This window comes from Battus philenor, unplaced genomic scaffold (assembly GCF_028537555.1).
Source record: "Battus philenor isolate CCGP_79_NKW_IND1 unplaced genomic scaffold, ilBatPhil1.0.hap1 SCAF_6, whole genome shotgun sequence".
NCBI classification, from domain to species: Eukaryota; Metazoa; Arthropoda; class Insecta; order Lepidoptera; family Papilionidae; genus Battus; species Battus philenor.
The window spans coordinates 6,262,414-6,276,327 of NW_027181726.1; the positions used below are offsets into that span (position 1 = coordinate 6,262,414).

General features: G+C 37.5%; 1 protein-coding gene across 3 annotated transcripts in view; it reads left to right on the forward strand.

Moving 5' to 3' along the window:
• The window catches only part of LOC137930198 (ecdysone receptor-like), a 208,562-nt gene that overhangs the window by 189,677 nt on the left and 4,971 nt on the right, over positions 1 to 13,914 (forward strand). For 2 of the 3 annotated variants that reach the window (XM_068773369.1, XM_068773367.1), the window contains exons 4-8: positions 9,875 to 10,045; positions 11,149 to 11,441; positions 11,695 to 11,874; positions 13,040 to 13,198; positions 13,442 to 13,664. In XM_068773369.1, the coding sequence (XP_068629470.1) occupies positions 9,875 to 10,045; positions 11,149 to 11,441; positions 11,695 to 11,874; positions 13,040 to 13,198; positions 13,442 to 13,664 (1,026 nt within the window). The remainder of the gene's footprint in view (positions 1 to 9,874; positions 10,046 to 11,148; positions 11,442 to 11,694; positions 11,875 to 13,039; positions 13,199 to 13,441; positions 13,665 to 13,914) is intronic. The other variant, XM_068773368.1, reaches the window with a different exon arrangement.

Below are 13,914 nucleotides of genomic sequence, written 5' to 3' on the forward strand. Positions count from 1 at the left end.
TCCGTAACGTACAAGCGATACAAGCATTGACGCAAACAGCGTCAGTTGTTTACAGTAGTGCCGCCTCAGGTTATTTACATCGGGGTCACAGACACTCCGAAGGAGACTGGGCTTCGATCGTTACAGCTTATCTAACATGCAGCTAGCAATGTACCTGGCGAGCGATCGGCGCGACAATGACCCCCTTTGACGTGACGAGGCCGTTTATGCAACAATTGCAAACCGGTAAGTGGGTGACTTCTACCAGCGAGCTAAACGGCCGATTAGGTAAATTTTAACGAAAAGAAAAGTTTCATAACTCGTGGGCGCTTCTGCGTGCATTATAATGTGTAGAATTTTATCATGCGGCGTCTCTATCTGGAGATTCGGATTGTGGAATTATACCGTCACGTTCACCGGGGTCAATGTTCTAACGCCACGTGGCTGCTTATGCAACCGTGCCTTCTGGACACGTCGTTGAAAGCGTTAGGTTACCGATACACGGCCGCTAATGCAGGGCGATCATAAAACACGGCGAGTAGGTGACCAACGGTGAAAGTGAATGGCGCGATACGAACTGACAAAGCGAGACTAGTTGCTGTCGTCATCTCGCACAAACCGAACTCCTCTTGGCGATAAATAACTCGCTATGCGATTGGCATTACCACTCATAGAAACTAAACTTTTACGTCGATTTTACCTTACTCTAATTTTCGTTTCATCATTTCATATCTGAACAGGTTATAAATGATTAGATAACTTTTATGATTTAGTCCATACATTGAAATGTAATTCTTTTGGGCTTTTTAATTTTATTACATTTCAAAATAATATATATTGTTCAATATATATACGAAGAATTAAATACCAGGGACTCTACAATTTAAATGTAAACAAAAACGATCGCATGTAGCTGATTTAAAACGTTCACAGTATTGTATTTTCTTTGGCGAGGCGGTTAAAAAACTAAAACACCAGTGAAGATGGATGTTGGCAGCATATCTATTTATATCTGGTCCGTCCATAAACAGCCTGCGTCTGAAACCGGTCAGCCCGGCTTGGGGAATGCTCTTGCTCTCCGCTACACCGCCGACTATCATTGCCCGAGAGCGATTGCAAATGCGCCGACAATGTATTTGTTTCAGTGGCGCATCGTTTTGTATGCATCGCATACGTAGAATACTCTCCTTGATAATACTCCAAATAACTTAATATATGCTGCTTAACAATTATAAGTTACCCTATTTCGCAAGGTTATATTCATTACACGTGTTCTCCAAGGCAACTTAAATTCGTCAGCTGGTGAAACATAACGCACATGTGTTTGTTAGATACAGAGCTCTTCCGCGATTCCCACGCCTAAACAAGTCCTCTAGTGTCGATATGTACACCTCGTCATTCACCTTCAACTTGATGATTATTCATCAACCCACGCTTGATTCCTAGGCCATATGTCATCGCTTCCTACCACGTCTGTGTTATTACATAAATTATTAGATATTCAATCTTCGTTAATTTGCGTTTAGCGAAAAATTATTAAAAACCATCTAACTTACGCATTAAGTTAACATGGAAAGTCTAAGTCTATTCGCGTAAATAGACTATTTATATTTAAATACATACCCAAAATATTATAAATCGATAAACTTTCTTTCAATTACTAAAAGAATATATAATATTCATCATAAAATTTTAAAGGACGCTGGCAATGATTAAACATGTGGCTCACAAGTTATTTATGAATTATTAAAACTTGCCAGCTATTTTGTTCACATGGATGATTCGGAAGCATTTAACCTTGAGTAGCTCGCTGCTTGCACTAGCTGAATAAAGAAGAGCGAGGGATTAAAGCCCAGGGGAAGGTTCGCATGTCTTCTATGCTTCGTCACCGTCGGGCAATCGATCAATCTGACAGCGTCGATTATTTGTTATCCGCAACCGCTGGGTACTTATATGGGTAAGCCTTTCACCCGAATACGCGTAGACAGTAAAAAACTACGGTATACACCCATATTTCATCGTTCAATAGCTTTTGATCCCCTATTATATTCCAGCACAACACAAATATCTGTCAATTACTGTCGCAGTACGTTGAAGTTTTTTAACTTTCGTTATAAAAGATATAAAATTAAAAAAACTTGTTAGCTAACATTATAACTTTGATGAAAAAGAAGTATGATATTTTAAATAATTTACATTATTTTTTTTGTAAAAAGATCTCAAAGCCGATACCTTTTACGTTATTTTTATGTGATTTTATCAAAATTATTGCTTAGAATCATTGAATGGAGTTTTACCATCGTCTAGTGAAGTGCGTATGACCTCCCGACGTGCGTGGGCCGGGCCCATGACACAGTTCGCTGGATATGCCACCACGGCCAATTATTTCTGTCTCATCTCCTCGTAAACATATTTCACTACCATTTTCCTTCGTAAATAATCTTATTATTGACATAAAGGTACAAATACAAATTCATAATGTCTTTATTCAAGTCGGCATTTACACGCACTTTTGAATTGTCAATTATTAAACATTATAAACAGTAAGCTACCACCAATTGGGAATGTTGATCTGCTGAAAACCGGCCAGAAATTCAACAGTTGCTCTTTTTAAATGAAATTTAACAATGTTTCATATATGTATTATAATATCAACTATGTTAATGAGTCAACTAATTAATACTATTGAATGCTCTAATAAGATTTATTTCATAATAAACTTTAATTTAAGATTTAAAACTTGTGGAAATTTAATATTTAAACGTACACTCAGACCTATGGAGGATTTATTAATTTTGTCAAAAGAAAATTTAGGCTTCACGAGTTACATCAAATATTTATCGAACATGTTTATAAATTATAAAAATCAATTGCAGTTTAAAATGAATTTTTAGTTTGCAAAGCTAGAATTAAATCGAGTTGGCATTTGTTCTAGGTTAAAATGCATCTAGGTGTCGCCTAGTCGTGGCGTGGTTTCGCCGTGGCTGTATCGAGTCGGCAATGACGGTCGTTTTTTTTTTCATCGCCGCTCAGTCGGATGTCGTTTTAGAGTTTTTGCTCGTTACCGAGTTCTGGTCACGCGGCAAAGAGGCCCTGCCGGTGTGACCACTTCGCTGTATTATTTGTACTTATTACTTAAAACCACCAACCACTGACTCCATGAATGTACGACTATTTAAAACATTCAACCAGACTTTATTTTTCAATATTACGTTACTTTACAATTTTGAAAAAAATATATATATTTATACTTCGATCTAATTTAAATATTGTATGCTGGTAACAAGCATTTAAGTGATTCAAAAATCACAAATGTAACACGATTAATCTAATCATTGGTTGTTTGTCTTCAAATTACTCGAAAACAAAGGCGTTCTTTCTCGGCCGATAAGCGTTTCGTAGTCAGCTTATCTCGGCTGATACTCGGTCAACGACCTCTTTGTTCCCGGATGGCATGGCACATTAAACTACAAATCATCGCTGTGATTCCTTCTGTTCATTAGTTCATTGTTACATCAATTATATTTTTTGTATAGTACATTTTAATATCATAGCTTTTAGATTAACAATCTACATTAATTCTTCTATTTTTTGTTACAATAACAATTGCTTTATGTAAAAAGTCGTACAGGTACGTCCACGTTGTTACGTAATCACGTCGGTAACCAACTGAACTGCTCTTTATACTGCGAAGAGCGTCGCACACGTGTGCCAGATCGTCGCATCCGACGGACTGACTTCAATTACTTCACTCCGCGTTTGTTATTTCAGCCTTAATCTCACAATAGGACCAAAACTTGACCTAATTCGCCGCCCTTGTTTTTCCTTAAATAATCACGGTAATCAGTTAATTCCATGTTTTCCTGTAAATAAAATATTACTCATCCGAAAACCAAATGTTGTGGTCAAATTATTCCATTCTAAACTAATTGTTTTTAAGACTTTGATGTCGTTGGTACAGAATATGTGATATAATCATTCATACATACAATCACAGTTTGAAGCATGTCGATAAACAACAATAAAATGATTATATTTTTTTAACAAATCATCGTTTTAAAAATGAGGCGCCACGCATAGTCGAATTGTACTCGAATCAGCGACCTACTGTAATAATTTGTTATGAAATAATTTGTAAGGTTAAAGAACAGAGTCGTTGACCCAGTTGGTATTGTGCGGTTAATTAGCCCTTATGACGATCGCTGGACGAGCGACATTTGCTGACGTCATATCTCTGCCTTGGCCTACTTTCCCCGTTTCATATTTTGCTACAAGTTCGCGAAAAAAGGCGTTAAAATATAAAAGCGCTCGTGTATATATTATTATATATTATTGTTAGTACTTTAAAGCATGGTTACTTAAAACAGATTTTAATCTATTATTCTATATTATATTAATGCGTATTAGCGATTCCAGTTAATTATTGAATAAGTTATATTTTAACGACTAACAAAGATGTGCTTTTCCGACGTAAAGTTATAAACGTAAAATATATGTGTTGGGAGGATTTTTGTTATGTAATAATGAGTTGTGAATGCCTTTTACTACTAAAGAATGGAGGTTACGGTCAGCGGACAAACAAGTATCATGTCGCTCTTTACAGGACAAGGGCGTTTATAGCTTGTTTATGTGAAACAGTTGCAATTTTCTTAACGTTTTTCAGAGAATTTAAAAACAAACTGACATGCATCACTTTGAAGCGTAATAGCTAATTGTCAACGCCTTGCTAGTTTAATATGGGTAAGAAAACGATGCGGCATTAATTCTAATTATAACTCCCTCCCTTTTCTATTTACTAACCTATTCCCGTGTTTACACAAAAAGGCGCGTCGGAACTTTGGTGCGCAGGCCTTCACACTAAATTTGGGAGTAGATAGAGACAAAAACTTATCCAAACTATTTAGATCGACACGAGAAACAGAGAAGGTAGCATCGTAATCCGGCACTCAGTCAATATACCAAATGTATGTTATACTGTAGCGTAGTTGTGTACATTATGCGAGTAAAGTACGTGATAACCGAATGACCACTTTCTAATTTACCGATCGTGTGACGAAATTGACGTGCTGCCTATGTTAACAGCATAGTACTGCCAATTTGTTTTACTCAATGTAGTCTTAGTCAATGTTGTTGCTATCTTAAAAGATTCAGCGACTCCCTGTCTACTATTTCTTCGGTCCATTTAATGGACTCACTCTGCGTCTATTTCTCGTGGTCGCCACTCGAGAACTTTTCTGCCCCAACGGCTCTCGTTGCACGAGCGAGGTTCCTCGCTAACTGCTACTACAAATGAACAATTCTTCGAGCTACGTCTATGATTTTTGGTTCTTTTGATTCTTAAACGATTTTACTAACATATTTGGCGACTGATTCTTTTGGGGATGGACTAATTTAATTTTAATATTTTATTTTATAAATAAGGGGAATATGGACATGAGTGTAGTTCTGCAACTGAAACTGCAACTCGTGCCGCCACAGGATGCATTTATCCGGTGGCAGCTGCAGTCCTCCGCAGTCAGTCCCGAGTGCGTGCGCAACAATCGTCACAGCAGTTTTCGCGTTGCGTGTGACGCGAAAAGCCGATTTTCACCGAGCGCGATTTCTATTTCAATCCAATTTTCCCGGCGCGTGGTGAAACCGATCGGTCTAGTTGCGCTGGCTCCGGCCCACATCTCTTGCTAGAAAGTATCGTAGAAAGTAATATTCTGAGACGATCTTCGCCCAAGCGATGCATCGATCACGTGTTTATTTTTTAATGCATCGCGTTTTTGCTACCGTGAATTATACATGTTAATAATTGATCTAGATTCCTCTTGCTTTTCATCTATTTGTTAAATTCTCTTTACGGTTTCATAAATAAAAAAGGTTTTAAATAGAAATTTTTATTAATATTATTTCATAATGTCTTTCTTCAACTAGGCATTATATTGTTGATTGTTGATCAACAATATAATGCCTAGTTGAAGAAAAAAGATTCAAGATTTGAATTAGTACGCTATCACTGGCTTGTAATGTTGATCTGCTAAAAAGAGACAGCAAGAATTTTAACAGCTATTTTTTGATATTATCGATAGATTGAATTTTTAAGTTCTCCAAATGTTTGCCAATGAACGTTTCTTTTCATTCATTGTACATGTAAGCCAAAGTGGTTGATGTAAGACAGACAAACACTATTATTTCTTAATTCGTATTAGGATAAGCGGTACTTTAAAAACAATGCTTGTAGGCTATAGGCGCAACATACAAAGCAGTTGCGGTTACTTTCGCCACCGCCGAATTTGAATTACGTGGTATGTGTGAGAAGGCTTGTGCAATACCTAACTTTAGGCAACTTTCACTCGCTAGAGCTGGGTTACGCGTTCCGCCTGCGAAATAGTTGCCTGGCCCATGACAAACGACAGCTTATGGTGAAAGTTTTTAAATATTTTAACCGGGATTACATATGGGCAGCACCTAACATTTTTAAATCGACTTATGTAATCTCGAATCCGCGGAATCTGAAAAGCCATTTGGGCAGTAGTCAGAGTCCGTTCAAAAGAAATATTTAACTTAAAAAACAGTGTTACTAATTATATTACCTAATATCAAAGTCCTTCCTTACATAATTCTTTTTGCGGTCAGTTTTATATACAATACAAATGTGTACTGCAAATCATAACAATCTCAGCCACAACCATGTAGTAGGCAGCGACAGACGATTGTTATTTTCAAAAGACATTGCAAGTCTAAAGGAGCGTAAAAGTTGAATCGCGTGAGAGGAAAAACGAGTTATTATTAGTTTATGGAGAATCGCGAGGTTGCTCGGAGCTCTGATGCTATCATAAATAATGTGGTTGCGCGGTGAACGTGGCGTGGGGCGAGGGAGGGGACACGCGGAGGGGGAGAGGGACGTAAGAGTCAAGGCCGCACGCTGCCCCCGGTCGTCGCTCGCGCCCCACTTGTCGCTCTCCAGCGCCGCCGGCACCTCTCGCTCAACCAACCGGGTAAACCCGACCGCGCCCGAAGCGGCACGAACTAGACCTTCCTATGCGCGAGCGCAGTACAACGAACAGCTGAGACGTAATAACATAACACACTGACTCGGTCATTCGTGCATTCAACTTTTGATTGGCTTTCTTTTTATGAGCATCAATTCAATCATCGGACACTAAATTTGGATCGTGCTGATATTGCTCCAATCTGCTCTATGACCACGAAACACTTGCGTTAAATCGTAATATCTAAAAATAATATTCCTTAACTTTAGTTTTCAAAATCAAAGAAATTCACAAGTTTTATTCACTATATTCTTACTAACACGGAAAGCGGTTATTAAGAGCAATGAAAACCAAGAACTCGTTTTCTTCTCGTACATTCCCACGATTGACCACGGAATATAATAGGCAAATCGCGTATCAAATTCCGCGTCTTTATCAAGCTAGGTACCAACGCAGCCACAACTCTATAGACAAAACCAGTTTGAACTATCGCAGACACTTTCACCGCACGACCGATCTGCCATATAAACGTAATAACCAATAGTTATTTAATATTGTTAATCAAATCTAAATATATAAGAAATAATCACTTTTAAAACGCCTTAAGAGTAAATGATACTTGTAAAATTTACGTTAAAATACCTCTATGTAATAATTTAAGAATGTATTTTAATTGTGCGTGTATTTCAACATCGTGTTGTCTGTTCTACATTTATTATTTACTATTCAACGTTTAAGGATTGTGCATAATTTAAAATTAAAATTATATATCATCTTTAAAAAATGCTTGCAAATTATATAATATAATAATAACATGTTTGCAATAGTAACTAACGAGGTCACCTAGTTCACTGCTCTGTTTTCATTGGAGTCATGTTGGCGGCCATTTTATTTAAAACTACTTTGATGACAGTGTCGCCATAAATAAAGTCGGGATAAAATTGCGCACTTGACCTCTTTATTGAGGCATTTTTATCGTTGAAATAGTCACCGGTCCGACGGAGAATAATTTACGGGCTGCAGGAGACGCCGGCGTACGATACAAAAATCGCCAACGTCTGCCAATTTAATCTGTAAATAAGGTCGCTAGGTAATGTTGCATATATTTGCATTTTAAATGATTACTAATCAAATCTACATTATTTGCTATCGTTTGCTATAATTTAGTACTATTGATTTTTATTTAATAATGCATATTTATTTTATGGGTTGACGAATGAAAGTATATATATAGTGCAGCGGATTGGCAAGTTGCAGCACAGTACAAAATAAATAGCCGCTGACGCCTTAAGTACACCACGGAACGGCAAATAGAGCATAGGACGACTTCTGTGGGAGGGCCATGTCCAGCCGTAGACGTCATATGACTGAAATTATCATGTGATCCATACGAAACGATGAAAGTAAACAAAATATTAAATGTAAAAGAAATCTCTTACAAAAACACCTTATTTACCACCAAATTAACACTGGCCAGTATAAAAGCGTTCAAAGCATCGCATATTTCGTATACTGGTTTGCAAGGACAGGTTTCTATTAACGTGAAAGGCGAGACCGTTTATGATGCATTGGCGAGTGACTTGGCCTCCAAAGCCGGCCTGGTCTCACGTGGAACTAGTTTTTTAGCAGCACTTAAATCGGCCGGTTGCGCAACACTGGGCGGCCACCGACCCGCAATGAAACTAAAATGTAAATATAATTAATCATTCAAAAATTATAGAATTAATAATGGAATCTTTTTAGAATCAGAGTAAAGTAAGTCTTGTTAAAGAGGTATAAAAACTTGCATCAAGAAAGTTATAAATAACATTTTCTTTATTAGTAAATCATCTATTTGACATATTTATGTGACAAATGAAAAATAGTGATCTAATCGTAAGCGTTTTAGATGTGATTTCTTGTAGTTGTCCTTATTCTTGGCTACTATTATCTTACTTAAGTTTCAGGGGCGTTTGTAATAAAATTACCGTCGTGGAATACATAGACGTGAAACGCGCACGTCAATGTTTATTTTATGATTATAAATCTTTAAGAAAAATTTGTCTAAAACTATTATTACTCTTGCAATACTCTTCGCCTTTTAAGGAGTTCCGACTGTGTGATTGACAAGTACCTATTAAATTTCCATTGCACATAGCATACCCTGCTCCCTCGTGCGCGTGGCATACAAAACTGTGGCAGGGCGATTAGTATGCGAACGGACGCCCCATCCACCTTTTGTTTGGGCAGGAAACGGCCACGTTGCTGCCGAAAATTACTTGCCCGTATTTCGTTCGGAAACATCTCCACGACGGCGCTTTGGTTGTAAAAATGAAAAATAAAAACTCGCTCTCGGCCACCGTCTCGCCTAATGGTTCATGATATGTATGCAAATTTGATGGCGGCTGTTTTAGACGTTTTTGACACTATTCCATGGGTCGCTGGACACGGTGATAATCACAAAGCTATGTTAAATTTTATGTCGGACACACTTTACTGGATAATATTATATGGACCAAGAATTTTGAACTTTTTTCTTAATGCAGTAACAGCTATGTGTACATCAATTAAAAATACAGATTGATTGTTGGAAATAACTTATATAAGTGAAAATATAGCTAATTACATTAAAAAGCTTTTACATATATTTGCAACCATTCACAAAGTGATCTTTGAAATATATTACACTGTTTTTTGTTCATTAGATAACGTCTGGTCAAAAACTTTCTAACTGTTCAAAGTCTATAGGAACAGATAGTAGACAATAATTTATTTTAACATGTAGTATTCCTAATTTTAAAAGCGTTTTTACTACAAATATAATAGGTACACATTAATTCACAACAAATGAGCTATATTCTCACCCCCTTTAAAGCTTCACCAACCATTTATATTTTATATTTTTGTAATACATATTTATGTGTAACTTGCATCTCCAGGACGTGAAGAGTTGTCGCCGGCATCGAGTGTTAATGGTTGCAGTACAGATGGCGACGCGCGAAGGCAGAAAAAAGGCCCCGCGCCGAGACAACAGGAAGAATTGTGCCTTGTTTGCGGCGACAGAGCCTCCGGATATCACTATAACGCCCTCACGTGTGAAGGATGCAAAGGTAACATGATCTTAACTATTTATTACCCGGCTTTAATTATCCAGACGCAAATATTTCTGTTTTATTAATAGATTAAACAATGTGTTACATCATTAAGAATTCTTACATAACTAGATGAAAATGTACGAAACGTTAAAACACAGTATAACATGTTTCCGAGTTACATTTAAGGTGGAATGTACATATTAAAATTCTAAGACCACGCTAATGTTTATTTTAACTACGTAACGATTTAGGAACAATGAAAGTTTTGTTACGAGTGACTTGAATAAACTAATCCAACGCCAAGGCTTCGTTTTTGGTAACTTTAAACGTCAAGAAAACTACTTAAAATGTTACACTACAGGTATATATGTTTTTTTTTATTGTGCATATGTGTTAAAAAAGAACTTGGGAATTGTGACCAATCTCGGCCGTTTAAAAGCTTTTAGCTAAATTGGGTCACCTTAATTTAAAAAGTCGTAAAAAATATCAAAGAATGGCGAAGTATTATTAACTTACATTGATATTGTGAACCATTGCTTGAAAGGATAAAAAAAGTTGTTTACCATTACGGAGTGCACTTTTATATTTATGTTTGTCTATAGCCAATTCAGCCGGTGAATTGGCGTATTGTTGCCACTAAGATTATAAGGAATAAGGACGCGCCTGCATATTGTACTCGTGCGTCGCGACGAGACGTCACAATAGCCGTCTGCTACCCGTCTACTCCTTGTATTGCCGTACTATCGGCCTTCACGCGCCAATCTTTAATGTCCACCTGCTCATAACGATTACCTTCGTAATCCTGATTGGTCTCATGTGTACAGGTGATATTTAATAACGGGATAAGTCATCGTTTGACACCCGTCACAAGGTTATCGGTTTCAAATAATGCAGACCGTCCTACAATATGTATCGCCTCATTTCTTATAACAAATATGACACTTTTTATTATCGGTCCGTCATATCACATTACCTAATCGCACCTCTCATATCGCGATTCAGTCAATGACCCGTGTCATTCAATCAACCTTTATGGGATATTTGCGAGGTGGTCTTATTCTACTCAATGTTAATATAAACTTTTCATTATATTCATTAGATGTTTATATCTTTTTCAGGTTTCTTCAGGCGGAGTGTTACTAAAAATGCCGTATACATCTGTAAATTTGGTCATGCATGTGAAATGGACATGTACATGCGGCGAAAATGCCAGGAGTGTCGGCTTAAAAAGTGTCTGGCGGTAGGCATGAGGCCTGAGTGCGTAGTGCCGGAGACCCAGTGCGCTATGAAGAGGAAGGAGAAGAAAGCGCAAAGGGAGAAAGACAAACTGCCAGTTAGTACGACGACAGTTGATGATCACATGCCACCCATCATGCAATGTGATCCACCTCCCCCAGAAGCCGCAAGGATTGTAAGTGGTTTTAAATATTTCTCATTGTTTCTAGTTTGATTTTCAAATGCAATTTTATGATCTATAAATACTTATTATTAACTACCAAGTCATTTCTAATATTTCACGTCTAAAAATTAAAATATATCTGAAAAATTTTTAAACAGTCCATTAAAACTACTTTTACTATAAACGTTGAATACATTTGCTTCCCGTCCCACCGTTTTGTATCAGCGAGCAATGTATTAACGCGACGGTTGTTTCCTACGTGAAGCTGGAATGTTTGCAGCACGACTTGGTACCGCGGTTCCTCCCGGACAAGTTGTTGGAGCAGAACAGGCTGAAGAACATACCGCCACTGACCACAAATCAGCAGTTCCTTATCGCGAGGCTCGTTTGGTACCAAGACGGCTACGAGCAGCCCTCCGATGAAGACCTCAAACGCGTCACACAGGTAAGACTTATTCACTAAATCTTCAACATTAATATGTGAATTTATATATATTTTTTCACTTTTATATATATGGGATTATGAATAAAAATGCAACTTAAAATAAAATAATTTTAAATAAGTTATACTATAGCAATGAGTAAGTAATCGAGCGGCGACCATATGTGGCGGACGCGGCTTGAATAGGCCCGACATTAGATGGGCCGACTACATAGTCAAAGTCTCAGGAAGTCGATGTATACGGGCACAATAAAACTGGTCATCGTAGCGATCTTTGAGGGAGGCCTTGTAGTTAGCGTCTTTCGTGTTACATAATGAATAAGCAAAAGATAACAAGTGTTTGTTAAGATTGACTCTTGACGTCATAAGTATATATGCATTCTAGTTTTATTACTAAAGAAGTAAGACTCAATTTTATATTTTATGTTTTTTGATATTAAACTATCTCGTAACTCTATGGGTAACCTGTTGATTAGTGGTTAAGATAGAAGGCGGTCTGTTTCGTATTGAAGATCCTTTAGACTCAGATGTCACTTTTATGGTAAATTAGATGCTTCGTATATTTAAACTATCACTTAAAATAAACAAAATGAAATGATAATTCTTCCTGGCTTTGAAACACAAGTGAAACATAAACTAACTGTAACTTCATAAAACAATGCTTAACAGGATTACATTTGAAAGCAAAAAATAATATTTTTAAAATACACGAGCGCTCACTCTTTTCGTATTTTAATCTCGCGGACGCTTTTAATGTCATACGAGATTAAAATTTATACATCCCACGTCCGTGAATAAATCGACTCGTTTTTTTGTTGGGGATGTAAAGGTGACTTATTTTGAGTACTTCTCATGGACCGATTCTATGGTAAACAAGGATTGTACTTTAGAAGAAATAATTTAAAACGACCGTGACAAAGAATAGCCGACCGCTAGTATTACAGTTTCAGATTTCAATGATTCTTTATCGTAGTCTTTTCCACCATACGACGTCTAATTGTCGGTCCGATGTTAATTCAATCTTTGCCTCTGACGCGCTTTACAAAATCTAGTTGTGTTTTTTTATAATGCTTACATTAAAATTTATCTCCAGTTTAAACTATGAAGAATTCAAAATAATCACTTATGTTTGAATTAAAGTTTTGACCATGCAATTTGTTGGTTTCAGACTTGGCAGCAAAATGACGAGGAAGGTGAGGAGTCCGATCTGCCTTTCCGTCAGATCACCGAGATGACGATCCTCACGGTCCAGCTTATCGTGGAATTTGCTAAAGGCTTGCCGGGATTCGCCAAGATCTCCCAGCCAGACCAGATAACACTTTTGAAAGTAATTACTTATTATTATAATTGTTATATCTATATGAATAGTTGTATAATGACCAAGTAGGCCTCCCAATAAGTGGACCGACGACATAGTGAAGGTTGCGAGAAGTCGCTAGATTCTATTTAGAGGCCCATGCCTAGCAGTATCTGTCCGGGTGTTGTGAATGAATGGCATTTATGTGTGATGTTATTTAGCATAGTTAACTCTTATTTGTTGAAGAGAGATGAAAGGTATGTTTCTTCGCAGGCCTGTTCAAGTGAAGTGATGATGCTGCGAGTAGCGCGACGCTACGACCCGCACACGGACAGCGTGATGTTCGCGAACAACAAGGCGTACACGAGAGACAACTATCGCAAGGCCGGCATGGCGTACGTCATAGAGGACTTGTTGCATTTCTGCCGCTGCATTTACGCAATGTCTCTCGATCATGTACATTACGCGTTGCTCACCGCAATCGTTATATTTTCAGGTAAGAAAGACTAAATTTAATTTGTTAGTTTCCATCATCATTCCAGTGTTAAGATTTTCCAGTGATGGACATGGAGCTCCCCTTTCTATAGGAGGTTTTCTATAGGAAAGGTTGGAAGCGTTCTAAAGTATCCCAGCGTCTTTCTAGTGGGTGGACGCCCTACGCTACACTTGCCGGTGCGAGCTCTCAATTACAGAACTTGTGTCTATATACGCAGAAATATTTATCCGTGCTGAGAATCACATAATTT